The 16221-nt window shown below is 31.8% G+C and overlaps 1 protein-coding gene across 1 annotated transcript; it reads right to left on the reverse strand.

Annotated features, from left to right (window-relative positions):
* Positions 1-2580: 2580 nt before the first annotated feature.
* LOC141693990 (transcription factor MYB14-like) lies at positions 2581-4666 on the reverse strand. The gene is made up of 3 exons (XM_074499190.1): positions 4464-4666; positions 4025-4154; positions 2581-3502 (listed from the first exon to the last, which is right to left on the reverse strand). Exons 1-3 carry the CDS (start codon positions 4594-4596, stop codon positions 2950-2952), a joined length of 816 nt encoding a protein of 271 aa, XP_074355291.1. The 5' UTR covers positions 4597-4666; the 3' UTR covers positions 2581-2949.
* Positions 4667-16221: the final 11555 nt, after the last annotated feature.

The raw sequence follows: 16221 nt of genomic DNA on the forward strand, positions 1-16221 counted from the left end.
AAATTATCAAGACAATCGGGACTAGAAATTGTCCAAGTCTTTTGCTCTCTGCAGGTTCATCATCACATTCATCCAATAACTCGTAAGTTCATTTAGATGACTTTTAATTACAGATCTACTAGGATCTACTAGCTTATCGCATAAGCATTCCTCAACTCTGTAATAGTATTCTTACGAATCTCAAAAATTAGATTCATATATCGGATATTATTAGACTCAACCATTGTCTATGTATCCATCCAAAATATCTCAATTGATTTTGGATCTCATGCTACCAACAGAGGTATTGGTATCAAGTTTCGAGATACCCCCACATTTCAATTATTTTCAAGAATGTTTCATTACATTCCACTATTCATAGAAAATTCAATAATTTTCTATTTTAGATACCCCACAATTTTAATATTTTACAGAATGTCAGAAAATATTCCAAAACTAATAGGAAATTTAATTATTTCCTTCTGTGGTATCATGTTTAAGGAACGATTAGCCCTTCGTAACTAATATCCTCAAATTCAGTGATAGTCTGAGCTGATCACAATCGTTTTGCATCTCTCTCAGAGCGCAACTCAAGCCTGCATCTACTCCATTTATTTAATGCGAGTAAGGTGCAACGACCTCATGAATATTCACGTTACAAACAGAATTTGCCCGGTGATTATTCATCATCAAATTTATTCACTACCATCTTAATTATCTGTATTAAGTTGGATTTGCCCTTGAGTTTATAGAGCACACATCTCTCTATTTAGCTTCAATATTGACTCGACTACGAGTACGAGTGATAAATGTTTTACTATCAAACCAGACAGTAAACACGTATCGTGTCACTACCTCTCATCTGAGCAGGTTTTACGTCATTCATTAAAACCTATAAGATTTTAATATCATATTTAAAGAACTTCCCGTGGTTCTTATCATTAAAAATTCAATTACCGAATTTCTCTAAAATATTTACGTGGTTCACACGAACCTACATTTCTGGCTCACCTACTGGTACAACCATAAAAGGCCCAAGGAAGAATATAAATCTTCAATAACCCCACATTCAGTGATCCTTGATCAACTGATGCGTTAGGGTTAACAACTTTTCGGATTCTCTCCGAAGTTCAGCGTAACTACTGAGATCAATATTCGCCGTATTAAGTATCATATGGATCACTATAATAGGCTCGTGTGTCACTGCCGCAGCAGACCGACACCAACACGTGAAATTACTATTTAACTGGAGGAAAAATCCAACCAGAAAAATATAATTTATGTGCCGACCCATAACCTGTACTCCAGACCCATTAGGTTTTTTAATGTGGAGAATCCTGAGCAATTGTAAATCTGGTTCACTTCAGCTGCCCACCTCGTCACATTATTTAACAACAAACATGTTACTGCATTCTATCCAGTATTACAAATTTGTGATATAACTCCATTATTAAAGATTAAACAATAATAATTGATGCCTTATCATCACTCAACAATGATTAAAAAATTAATCACCAAATAATCAAGTTCCATCATGAAGGGTAGCCATATCATTTAATTGCATAGCAATATCATGTTATGAACTTGCAAACACGCATGTAAACTATAGCATATACGATTCTTGTATCAGTGTACTAATAATTCCAAAATCAATTCAGAATTAAGAAATCAATCACCATGTTAACAAAACATAATAAGCTATCTATTAATAGCGAAAACATGGACGAATTATAAATTTGGGTTTAATCTACCAATTTATAATGATCAACCCGAGAGAGATGTCACCAAATATGTCCACTTGAATATAAGTTGATCATAAATCAATAACCATTAAAGCATCAATAGCCTTATAAGAAACCAATTATCCAACAACTTTGTGCTTACTTTTGCCTCGTACCTGTTATGCTTAAACAAAGCACCACTTAAAATCAAATTTATATTAATTTCAAGCACATGGCAACAAGTGATCAAAGAAATTAACGCACTAAATTTAATTTAATTAATGAGGCAAATAATGGCCACTCATATACCCATAAATAAATCCAATTTAAACAATTTAATTGACCTTTGCGTCTACTCACAAGAAAGTATGAAAATTGAAGAAAACTGCTTTAAGATTGTTATCAATCTTGTACGATAAAGACATTATTATATATATATTGAATATATAACTAACTCATAAGAACATTGCTAATTCTTAAATCACATAAGCATATAAGAATTAACAATTAAATTAGGAGAAGGGTTTGAGAAAACAAACAGAGATTGGATTTAATCTCGAGTCCAGAAAACTGTCTCCTTAAAGCAGTTTCGCCCCGCACCATCCGTGTTTAGCGACCTGCTTCCCAGGATAAAACGAGATACTAGTATAATCGATAGATCGAATATACTCTCAGCGAACTTGAACTGAGCCCGAGAACTATCACCGGAATATTGGAAAAAATTAAGACTAAAGAGACCAAGAATGAAAGAGATGACTCTTATTTTCTTGACTTAATAAAACAGGTGCCCTAAGACTCTATTTATAAAGAGAGGCTTGAAAGGACTTGTTTTTCTTTTCGATGTGGTACATGGTATTTATAAGAAAAACTAAGGAATAGGTTTGTGCTACTCTCGATGTGGTACAAAACCACTTTTCATATTAAAAGGTAAAACTTTGGAATATCAGTTCTCATTCACCTTTTACTCATTTTGAGCGTGTTAATATGCGTTGGAATCCCCTCGAAGAGAAGAATACGTTCCAATAAATACACACCACTAACACATAATGTGTCTCACTCATATAGAGTCTCAAAATGATTCACAACTTAGTCTAAAATACTAAGTTTGTCCAACAAATCTCTCAATACTCTATTTCTGAATTTGGAAATTACAGTTAACAAAGTCTGTTTAGAGATAAAAATCCGCGATTGAAAATTGTATATGTTACTAGTAACTAGACCAACACTGCCTTTGAACGTCTGAAACGTATTACAGTTCTGGCAATTGGCCCGATAAATTTGTTAGCATATCGTACCAGAAACTGTCCCCGGCATCACACTTCATGTTTATAATGTCATCATTTCCATCAAATTCCGGAAATTGAAGGTGAAAGTCATTACCACTGAATTCGCTTGTAGCAGTGCCAGAATTATCTGCTAGAAAGTAGTCACTTGTGGAACCCGAATTTTCAGTTGAAAAAACTTCAGACCAAAATGTCTCATCGGCTTCAAAAAAATCTACCAGGGCATCTGCATCCATTGACATGCTATTGTCTTCGACACTCGTGGTGGCGGTGGTGGTTGTGGTTATTGATGATTGTTGTTGAGGTGAATTTGGCTGGAAAATATCCTCCTCACTTTCGGATTTCGATGGGGTGGTAAATATAAACTCTTTTGATTGTTCTGCATTTACATCTTCTTTTTTTAAATCTAAGGCATTATTTTCTTCAACTTTCTTGATTCTCTTTTTCAAATGTGTGTGCCACACATTTTTAATCTCGTTGTCGGTACGTCCGGGCAATTTTGCTGCAATTGCAGACCATCTGCATGGAAGAAACCGAACATGGATTACGATATGAACGTATATATGTGCGTAAATATTTAAATTTATATTTTAAGCTCGGTTTTTTAATGTAACCATGCTTTGGATAAAAAAATTGATTTAATTAAAATGCTAATATTGATTACTTTGCATTAAATTAAGCACATTGTCTCTTAAGCCAATTTTTCAAAAGTTGTATAGTTCAACCCACTTACTTTTCAAACTTAATTAACAGGGAGACCTCAAGAGCCGTGGCGAGTTTTTCCTCTATTTATTTTTACCATACATACCACTAATTAAGCACGACAGTGAAGTTATAACCAATTAGATGCAGCAAAAACTCAAATTTCAAAGAGAATGTTAGTTTGACTGTAAGTGTTTAGATAATTGCAGAAATTGAGCAAAAGGTGGTACTGTCTTTGACAGTTTAAATAGTTAGTCAGTGACCATTAATGGAGAATAAAATCACAGGTCAATGAAAGTCTATGTACGTGTACTGAAAAAGTTAGAGTTGTATACACACCTGTTTCCAAGAAGTTCATGCAAGTTGATGATAGCCTCCTCCTCCTCTTCACTGAAATTTCCCCGTTTGATGTCAGGCCTCAGATAATTAGTCCACCGAAGTCTGCAACTCTTCCCACATCTTAACAAACCTGATGATCGATCAGTATCACAAAATTTAGAACATGTATATATGTACAGTATATATATACGACTGAATTGTGATCATATAATCTTGTCATAAATTCTGTTACTTAGACTTTTCATTTTATTACCCGTACTTGTATGTATCAGATTTTCTAACACTTAATATTGTCCAAAAAACATGTAAAATATTCTTGTTATATAGTTGAGTCGATACTTGAATATGTATTCATATTAGATGCGTTCGGAATCGAGATAACAAACAAAAGTGACATCTGATAATCCAGCATACTTAAAGAGATGATCATAATATAGACCTGCTTGTTTGGGAAGAGCTCTCCAGTTATCATGGCCATGAAGAGTGACATGATTGATTAAAATCCGATCTTCATCGCAAGTCCAGGGACCTTTCTTCAACCCCATCTTCTGGCAACATGGAGCTCTCACCATCTTCAAGATATATAGTTCAAGAGCTATATGTATTTGAGCTGTGAAGAGTGTTGATGACAAAATGAGATTGGAGAAAATAAGTGGTTTAGTTTATATAGGGAGGGGGGTAGTGGGTTTACTCGGTGTGTTGGATAATAATCCAAATAAAAGGAAGCGCCTGTCATTTCTTGGCAAGCTACAATTGAGAGCTGAAAAGTCTGTAATATTTCTTCTTTTTTTAATCTATTCTTTTTTGGGTCAAACTAATACTAAAACGTGGGTTTTTTCTAGCTTGATCATCTATGTCGATGGACTATATGATCCTACCATGCATGCTTACATTTTTTTTAAAATAATTATATCTATGTATAATATCATAATTCAATTAAGAATCACACGAATAATGATGGTTTAACAAGGGTAATCATCAATTAAAGTTAAAATATATATATTTTCATGGGAGCTAATATATGCAGTTTGTATATTTATAACATAAATAATTACTTGATTCAAAATTGTTAAAATATTGGATTTGAATATTGTTTATAGGGAAAAAAATTAGATTTTATGAGGACAATTAGATTAAAACAGCTAAATGTCAAGTGTACTATGCTTTATCTTTCACTCCTCTTTAACGCTTATACTTAATTGTCTTGATATAACTTAATAGTCACGTACCCTTTCATTAATCATTTAAATTTTACTAATCATGTATCATCATTAAGCTTTTTGGCATGTACAATGGTCAAAGAAAGAGGCTTATAATGCACTTGCACAATATGTTAATAAAAACTAAATAGTAGTAGTTTAGGATCAAGGACAGATATATCAAGTACACAATTTGAAGATTGATTTCACATTGAAATAATAGCTCATCTGAGTATAATTTAAGATTTATTTGGAGACATTGTCAAGTGAAATTCACTGTACGCTCACAATTTTTAACTTAAAGCAAACAATTAGTGATTTATTAAGAGGAATTTTAAGTTGACTAAGACACTGATGGAATATGAGGCAAAAACTTGTTGTAAACTATTTTAACAAAATTCAAAACTTTTTTTCATCACATATACAACACAAAAAAAATAAGTTACTCACAAAAATTACTAAAAATGGAATTGGAGAAAATTATATATATTACTAAATTCTATAAATAATCAATTATCCATCATTAGAAGCTACTATAGTTTTTTTAAAATCCAGTACTATCATGAATTTTAAGCACAAAAAAAATGTAAATTTCATTTAGCTGGCTGGATTTATTTTTCAAAAAAAGGCTCTCCCTTCCAAACTAGAATTTAATCAAAATGCAAAATTAGTGAAATTCAAAAGAGTCGCTATCTTTTCATTTTTCATGTTTTTGTTTCATTTGGTAAGGGGAACAAAGTTAGCTCTCTAGTATGTATCTGTTTCAGGAAAATGTTTGGCTGTGCTTTTTGACCTGATAACATTATTAAAACTACTACCAAAATAATGTTGAAGTAGGTTAAGTATGAGTAATTTGTTTGTAAAAAAAAATACTGCCCAAATGACTCAAATTATTTACATGTCGCTTAATTTTATAAATAAAATATTTGTATTCGACTTGATAATAATCGAACACAACTCTAACTTTAATCTATTTGAATATTTTATCCCACCACATCGACATTTAATTAAGGTCACAAATATTCTCAGGCTAATCAAAATTGAAATTGAGTATTTTGTAATATTTAAACATATTAACTTCTGAAAGTGGGAGAGCTAATTTTAAAGTCCCCTGATATTATTTCAATATTCATTATCTCAAAAAAATTATTTCATCCGTCACTTTTTAATTATTATGTATTGATCTTTTAGGGTCAAATTAACTAAAATTTGACCGAAATTTAAATATATTATATTATTGAAATTATTTTAAAACCCTATATCATTCAAAATTATAAATATTTTTGTATTATTATATAATTTTCAATTTATTAAAATTATAAATAAATAAATTTTTATTTTTGATAAAAAATCGATCAATTTGAGCAGTCGGAAGTCAGGATTACTCAAGTACAAGGAATAAGCAGTCTAGGTGACTTCATGTAATGTAAACTGAAAAGCATATTATAAAGTCCATCAGAGAGCATGAGCAAACAATTATTAGAATTGCAGTAAGGTTGTAACTTATGGGCTATTTTGTTGGCAGGAACAAATGACAATACCATACTGCCGGAAACCGCAAACTATGTTCTGCTTATCAATTCACTATAAATGTAAATCAGTTATAATTATATCCGTCATTATTCTCATAGTAAATAAATGCACTACTTAAATTTAATGCTATCAACCTACCTTCTTTCAAAGTTGGTTCTGCTCATTTCTTCTACTCACATCTGAACAATTTGAACTGCAATTCTTTCCGATTCTCATCAACATTAAGCTAATAAATATCAAAGAATCACATAAACGATTTATTTGCGAGATATCAAGATAATTATATTTTCCTAATCTTCACTAATTATTAATATGTTCTGTACATTAAGTAGTTAGCTTGCAATTTTTATATTGAAATTGTTACATTATATACTTTTTTCCAATAAAAATGATGAGAAAAAATATATAATTGTTGTGTTAAAAAAAGTTTGAGGCACATTTTACACATGTTTTTGATATAATTTCCTAAAACTAATTGTTGGAGGTTGTTCCTTGTAACGATTACTTAAACTTTCATTTTTGAATCTAAGTCATTTTATTAGTGTAATTCAAATAAAAATCGAGATGAAGTTTGTAGTTTGAAAAGGGTTGTATGAGTTTCTCCAACATTGATAAGGTAATGAGAGGTTGGGCACTTAATATAGTACCATGTGTAAGAGTAATATACAATTAATAAGGCATGTGGGTGTGTATGGTGTTGATATGTGCCTCGCGTGCGCGCGTGCGCCGTCTCGCCACGCCACAACACGACTCGACTCAGGTCGGGTGGAAGGGAGATTTGGACGAATGTCTCGGCGTCTCGCGTACGCGAGGCGATCTGGGCAAGGAATTTTTATTACTTGTTTAGTTAAAATATTTACTGACTTATTATATTATTTTAATATGAATATTGAGTCTGTGTAACTGAGAACATCAGTATTTGTTGATTAGGATTTACAAACTCTGATATGGCTGGAATAAATACTGATCTGTATTTGTAGATCAAATCCTGACGCCTGCAATCAGGATTTGCCGAGGCTGAATAAATCCTGATGCCTGGATCAAGATTTGCTAACGCTGAATAAATCCTGACGCATGGATCAGAATTTGATGTTGGTAAATACTGATGGGCTAGGTTGTCTGTATCAGGATTTAACAAACACTAATACTGACTGTTACATTTATGATTCTGAGATATATTCTATTAAATACATATTAAGTTAGAATATTTATTTTAATTAATGAATATTTTCAGTTACGTTTTAGTTTTGTTTATATACAGAACTTAAACGTTTGGAAATAGATAGATCTTACAGACTTGTGAAACCTTAACTTCAACCTCTCTCTCTTTTCTCTTTACATACATACAGATTATTTGCATAGGTTTTCTGGGCGAACTGAGGTACAAGTCGTTGTTAAGTGCTACGTATATGTGGATGAAGTACTCCGTGTTGGTTTATCTTGAAAGCGATATTGCTGCAACCTAACACAACATAAGTGGGACAATAATCTCACCAAGAACAGCCTAGGCTTCTCGAAAATTAGGCGACTAAGTTATTATTGGCTCTTTCGGATTTTGTTAGAGCTTCTGTTAGAGCTAAGTGATTTTATCCTCTTTTTGTCAGTTCAATTACTGATTGTATCTTGTTGTTTCTGCCTTTGTGATTTGTTTCGTTATATGGTTGCTTGTGAGCTCTTGTTAATTTATAATTATATAATTATCCTTCTGTTTTGGGTCGAAGGGCGAATACGATAGTTGAGTTTTATGATGCAACTTTCTTTGAGGAAGTGTTTCCTATGAAGACTGGTATACCTTTGGGTAATTCTGAGGATGATCTCACTCACACATCGAGTTGTATTCCTGATCATGTGGAAAAAATGACAAATGTGGGGGCGGACCCTGGTAGTATCTCTACTCCTAACGAAGAGGATGAATCTAGAAGGAGTAAGCGTGCAAAGGTAGTCAAGGATTTTGGATGTGATATGATCACTTACAATGTTGAGGATGAGCTTTTAACTTTCCGTCAAGCCATGAATTCGTCAGATTCAAGGCATTGGAAAGGCGTTGTGAAGAGTGAAATTGACTCAATTGTTTACAACGGAACATGGGAGTTAGTTAATCTCCCTCATGGGTGTTCTAATATAGAATGTAAATGGATCATCAAGAGGAAGCTAAACCTTGATGGCTCAATAATAAGTACAAGGCTAGGCTAGTTGCTAAGGGCTTTAGGCAAATGGAAGGCATTGACTATTTTAATACATACTCTCCTGTTGACCGAATGACTATAATTAGAATGCTTGTTGCATTAGCTTTCATACATGATCTTATCAACCATCAAATGGATGTAAAGATAGCTTTTCTTCATGGTGACCTTGAAGAAGAAATTTATATGGATCAGACTGAGGGATTTGTTGCTTCTGGTAATAAAAGGAAAGTATATAAACTAGTGAAGTCCATCTATGGCCTCAAACAAGCACTTATAGACTGTCATAAAAAGTTTGATGAAACTGTTTAAGACTTCGAGTTTTTAGTTAATAAAAGTGACAAGTATGTCTACTACAATGATTGTGTGATTGTGTGCTAATATGTAGATGATCTTTTTTATTGTTTGGAACAAATATTGAGATTACTAACGAGAAAAAGAGTTTCTTGAAGAGGCACTTTGAAATGAAGGATACGGGTGAGGCTAGTGTGATTCTTGGGATCAAGTTGACTCAGTTAACTGATGATGGAATAACATTATCACGGTCTCATTATATAGAGAAATCTATACTTGAGAAATATTGTTATTCAAATTGTAGAATCGCTATTACACTATATGATTTAAAAGTTGCTCTAGTCAAGAATAGTTCAGGAGTTCTTGTGTCTCAGTTAAGGTATTCTCAGATTATTGGGAGATTGCAATATCTTGCTAATGTGACTAAACTATATATTTCTTATTCTATGTCTAAGTTAGTTAGATATACAAGTTGTCCAAACAAGACTCATTGGGAGGCACTGGATAGATTCTTAGATATCTCAAGGGAACTATTTTCTTTGGCTTGCATTACGGAAGATTTCCAGGGTACAATAATGCAAGTTGGATAACTAAGAAATTCGGTTCCAATGGAGTGACTGGATATATTTTCAACCTTGCGGGTGAAGCAGTGTCCTGAAAGTCTTCCAAGCGGACTTTGATTACTCAGTCTCCTTTTGAGGCTGAGTTGTGTGCACTAGATGCCTAAAACTAATTGTTGGAGGTTATTCCTTATAATGAGAATATAAACTTTCATGTTTGGATATAAGCCATTTTCTTAGTGTAATTCATATAAAAATTGAGATGAAATTTGTAGCTTGAAAAAGGTTGTGTGGATTTATTCCACATTGATAAGGTAATGAGAGGTTGAGTGCTTTATTTAGTATCATCTACAAGGGTAGTATATGACTACTAAGACATGTGGGTGTGCATGGTGTTATTGTGTGCCATGCGCGCGCGAGCACGCGCGCCGCTGCCTCGCCTCGCCTCGCCATGACACGACTCGACTCGGGTCGAGTCGAAGGGTGAATTAGGCGAAATGTCTTGGCGTCTCGCACACGCGAGGTGACCTGGGCGAGGAATTTTACTGATTGTTTAAATAAAATATTTACTGACTTATTATATTGTTTTAATATGAAAATTGAATCTATGTAACATGGAATATTAGTATTTGTTGATCAGGAATTACAAATCCTGATTTGGATGAAATAAATACTGCTGAGGCTGAATAAATCATGGCGCCTGGATCTGGATTTGTTGACACATAATAAATCATGATTCCTGGATCAGGATTTGCTGTTGGTAAATACTGATGGGCTGGGTTGTCTGTATCAGGAGTTGACAAACACTAATACTGGCTGTTACATTTCTGATTATGAGATATATTCTATTAAATGCATATTACGTTAGAATATTTATTTTAATTAATGGATTATTTTTAGTTACGTTTTAGCTCTGCTTATATACAGAACTTAAACGTTTCAAAAATAGATATATATCTCACAGACTTGTGAAACCCTCACTTCAACCTCTTTCTCTTTTCTCTCCACATACATACAGATTATTTGCATAGGTTTTCTGGACGAATTGAGGTACATGTCGTTGTTGAGTGCTACGTTCTGTGGACGAAGTACTCTTTGCTGTTTTATTTTAGAAGCGATATTGTTGCAACCCAACACACCATAAGTGAGGAAATAATCTCTTCAAAAATAATTTAGGCTTCTTGAATGTTAGACGACTCAACTGTTATTGACTTTTTCAGATTTTGTTAAAATTTTTGTCAGAGCTAAGTGATTTTATCCTCTCTTTGTCAATTCAGTTATTGATTGTATCTTGTTATTTTTGCTTTCGTGATTTATTTTGTTATATGATTGATTGCATGTTTTTGTTAATTTATAATTATATAACTGTCATATTGTTGCGTGTAGTGTTAATTAATATGTTGGTAGTATATTGTGTCAAGTATGAGAGTAACGTGTACGGTGTGGTTTGATAAAGTTTACAGAGGGGTTTGTTGTGTTATTACTTATTATGCCGTGTCTTTATATTTTCAATTCTAACTAGTAGTAGTAATTTTGGTTGACTGTAATGTCACTTTTGTATGCTTAAAAAAGTATGATTGTTGCCCACTCTTTGAGGTTAAAAAAATGATGCGAGGTGCTAAATTTCGTGTAATTGATTTCATTTCACAATGATTAACATGTTGTCTAGTTCGTTTCAATATATTATTTTATTATTAACGAAATTATTCTTAAACATCACTTAACTTGTAAATTTGAATATTTCATATTTATTTTTGGTAATTAATTGTAATATTTTTTGTCTTTTCTATTACACAACTACATATGATAATTTTGATAACTCTGTAATGTTCCTAACCTTGTGTATGTTAATTAAGATTTATTTTTGTTTTATTTAGGTTATATAAACAAGATAACTATGTAAAGAATGATAATATTTGATAAAAACTAACACTTTTTTTTTCTTATTTTCCTGATAAATTCAAGTTTACTTAAATATTCATTATTAGGATTAAAGCTTGCTTTTCTAACACGCCACGTCACCTTCTGTAGCAAGAAGATCTACGAATACCTATGATAATAATGAAATATTCCCTTCATTCCAAATTAAATGTCCACTTCTAAAATATTAAGAAATTCTAATACTGATAATAAATATACACCCTCTATCATTCCCATTTGTTTACCCTTTAATTTTTGGGGTGTCCCTTATAATTCTTTATATTTCAAAATTTTTCAAAATAGTAAAATTTTTAAAATATTAAAAATAACCACATCCATTACTTATATCCACTATACCTACTTCATACATAAAATATTAGTCATCCCATTACTTTACTCATTTTTTTAACATTACTCCACTACTTTATCATTACCTAACTCAAATGTAAGCAAATGAGAGGGACTGAGAAATAATTAGTATTAATGTTGATTGCATTAACTACATTGAATACATAATTTTTAGTGACATATAGTTAGTTTTGAAAATATAAACTAGTGATATAATAAATGTACGTGGTGTAAACTACAACTTAAAAATATAAACTTAACTATATTACTCTTTAAATCATGACATTAAAATGATAAATAAATAATTATTTTAAAAATAAATTTTGTCATCAAAAGTGGACAACTATTTTTAAAGAGGGATTAATTTACTACGGACTAATTTACTACAATATCAAGAAACTTGTTGTATTGATCAGTATGTCATACACTTTAGTTTCTAAGTTATAAACCCGTGAGGTTTGTGACCAGTAACACTCATTTATTTCTTTACTATTTATATTGATTGGGTTAGTCTCAAATGGCTACTAGTTTTGCGGGAAATTATTATATTTTGTAGTTATGTTTCATGTATTCTGCAATTTTTTTTCTACCTTTTTTCTTGAATTGTATCAAAAATTCTCATAAATATATTTTAATTTCACATAACACGTCAAATTTTAGTTTCACATTATCATGATTAATATTGAACACTAAATATAGAAGGATAGCATGTTTGTGATTTGTGCATAACATATGTACATGTTTGTAAAAAATTTCTCATAATTTTTTTATTTATATACAAATTTTTATTTTCATTAATATAACATATGCATTTTGAATAAAAAATACAAAAAAATATAAGAAAAATGAAGTGTTATCTGGTATTTTTCATGAAACCTAACCCTATATTAATTATATCTATATAAACATTACAAGTACTATTATTAGTAAAGTTATGCTCTCTCTGTCCCTCCAATTTCTTTATACTTTTATTTTTGGGATGTCTTATCTAATTGTTTATATTTCAAAAATTTTCAAAAATATTAAAGTTTTTATAATTTTTAAAATAACTACATCCACCATTTCTCTCCACTATACCCACTTATATATATAATATTAATCGGTCCCCCTTATTTTTTTAACTTTCCTCTACAATTTTATCATTTTTTTTTAAATTTCGTGCTCAACCCAAATGTAAACATTTGGGAGAGACGGAGGGATTACCGATTTAAATGCACGGAGGGAGTACCGATTAAAATGCCTTCATCAATTATAAAATTTTATAAAATTCTTGCCAGTTTCATGCTTCCTAAAGCTGTATAATTAGATTTTAATTGTCATTTATTTAATATTTGATCTATAAGGTTATGGTTTTGAGATTCGACTCCGAAATTAGTCTTCTAGCCACCACTTCTCCATTCTTCAACCTTCATCCATCAATCGATCAAGCCCGTTTTCGCTCTCCCGTCTCCTCTTTATTTATCTATAATTTTCTCAATAAAATCAAGATCTAATTCTTTTTGAGTGAGATTTTGTCGAGTACCTTGTTATCAAGATTGTTAGTCGTGCCCATCTTTTTGGGATGTTAATATTTTATGTTATGATGTTATTTTGTCTTTTGTTACTGGTTTTGGCCGCTCTGAAAAAGATATATATGATATTTTTTGAGATCCGTAAGGTTTGTATCATATTTGAGACGATGGTGGATATCGTAAAAACTCATATTTCACAATAAAAAAGTGTTCGTATTTTAGGGACTTTTGTTGATATTTTGAGATCCGTAAGGCTTGTATCAGATCTGAGACGGTGGTGGATATCACAAAAGCCCACATTTCACAACAAAAAAATGTTCGTATTTTAGAGGCTTTTGTTGCTCTAATATCAATTGATATAATTGATAGTTCAGAACATTGGGTTACAGATGATACTTGTGTGAATGTCAATTGTGTTACTACTAATTTCGAAATTGATGTAGGTTGGATTACTCGAGATATCATTGTAATATTTTTTAGATTAAAGAATTTGAATATTCTATGTGTTAAACAATTCGAAAATAAAATAATTATTTGGTTAGCTCGATTTTTATTTCACAATCAGATTATAGTTGACAGTTCGAGGGTTTGTCTCAGCTGAAATTCAATATTTTAATGAATTCTTCATTTTGTTCGTAAAAAAAACTCTATATTTGATCTAATAATATGCTGCCATATTATAGATTATATAAAAAATTAATGACAAACTGCTTCCCAGTGATGCTCATTGCTTACGTCAATCGGAGAACAACTAACTTTAATTTAATTATACTCCCTCCTTCTGTCCTAAATACTTTCTCCCTGTTAAAAACGTTTGTCAATGCATAATATTGATTGTTAATATCTTTAATTTTGTATTAGTATTAAATATATAAACTTTATTGTATTGAAATAATCATAAATACGAATTAAACAAAATCACTTATGATTATATTTAAACGTTTAATTTTGTATTAGTATTAAACTTTATTGTATTGAAATAATTATAAATACGAATTAAACAAAATTATTTATGATTATATTTGATCTTATAAATTAAACGTAAATTAATAGGGGAAACGGTTTTTTTGGAAGGGAGGAAGTAGTTTGGTAATCGCTTTTGACTTCTGATAAAATGTACTACATGTAAACATGTCAAACAACAACAGAAGTGGTCCTACTATAATTGGCCAATGGACGAGTCCTGAGAGGACACAATCTAATGTGCACTCTTTTTATCTTTTCCGTCTTCAATGTGAATAATAAAGAGAGAATATCCAATGAATAATGAAATTCTGCACATATTTAGGAAACAAAATACGGAGTGCAAAAGTCTCCGAGTACAAGAAAAAGTTGTCCACAGTTCTAAAAATCAGTAACACCAAAGTATATACTTTACGAATAATCTCTCGCCCATTGTTAGGAACATAAAATCGAGGGTATATTTTACGAAAACAACCTCTCTCGTATGTTTTGAAACATTAATGAAATCTGCATACATTTTCTTAAATATTTTATCCGAAAACATAAATAAACATTCCAAACAATTTCAGAACGATTTGCCGCTACTGTGTATCCACAGCATTCCATTGTTATCTTGTAACATACAAAGTTACAAGTGAAATGTATGGGGACAAACTTAAACAAAGCTGGTTTGAGCTCATATAGATTACTAATGAAGGCTTTATATTGGCGATTTCTGTCTCATAAAGATATGTCAACAATACTCCTTCAACCTATGATCAAATCAATGATGGAAATAGAGACCAAAAATCCTGCCGACTTGTTCACAGAGACATAGATAACTGCACGTCTGCACCTCTTCATATGGTGCTTAGGTATTCGGTAGACGAGGATGCGCCATATTTACCGTGGACGATAAGCGTGCTAGGGTAAAAAATCCTAGATTATGTCCTATACGTGGTAAGAGTGTGTGAATACTCATATTTTTAAATAGGATATTAGTGTTGTTCATTGCCTCTAATAATAAAGATAAATTACAAGTTGCAACAATCATTTATCAAGTTCGGACGATGTTTATTACATTATCATAATTAACCTTTTAAACCCCACACCTATACTCTGCCCTATCTTGTGCAAGATTTCAAACATATATGTATAGCTTTTTAAGCAGGGGGCTTTTAGTTGGAGGTACAAATCTATGCTTTCAAAATTTCAACTTTTTGAGCTGCTTTCAACTTACCACTCTCTCTAGTCTACAAGGCCAAGAAGTAATGCCCTTTCAAGTCAAGCCCGCCAAAGTAGAAAAGAGTTACATAACAAACACAAACATATTTCTTCAATATCCACTTGGCCATCTATCTTTATACATTTTGGTCTCATTCAGTTTGGTCATAAAAATAGTTGTACTACCCCTTGTGCATGAGTACCTTGGTGGTTGACGAAGATCCTTATGTACGCAACTTAGTCTTAACTTTTTTTTTAAATAAATATAAAGACACTATGAGGGATTTAAACCCACGAACTAGCAAATAACATAGCGACACTTAACATCACCTCGAACACTATCTCACCCTACCAAAAATTTCATTATAATCTATGGCTTTTTGCGATAGGGCCGTCATGTGGCTCGTAGCAGAGCGGCATAGAAGACACTTGAATATAGGTGTGTTTGATATAGCTAGCAAAGGAGATGGAAAGGGAAAGAAG

The sequence above is a fragment of the Apium graveolens genome, chromosome 10 (assembly GCF_009905375.1).
Source record: "Apium graveolens cultivar Ventura chromosome 10, ASM990537v1, whole genome shotgun sequence".
In the NCBI taxonomy this organism is placed as follows: Eukaryota; Viridiplantae; Streptophyta; class Magnoliopsida; order Apiales; family Apiaceae; genus Apium; species Apium graveolens.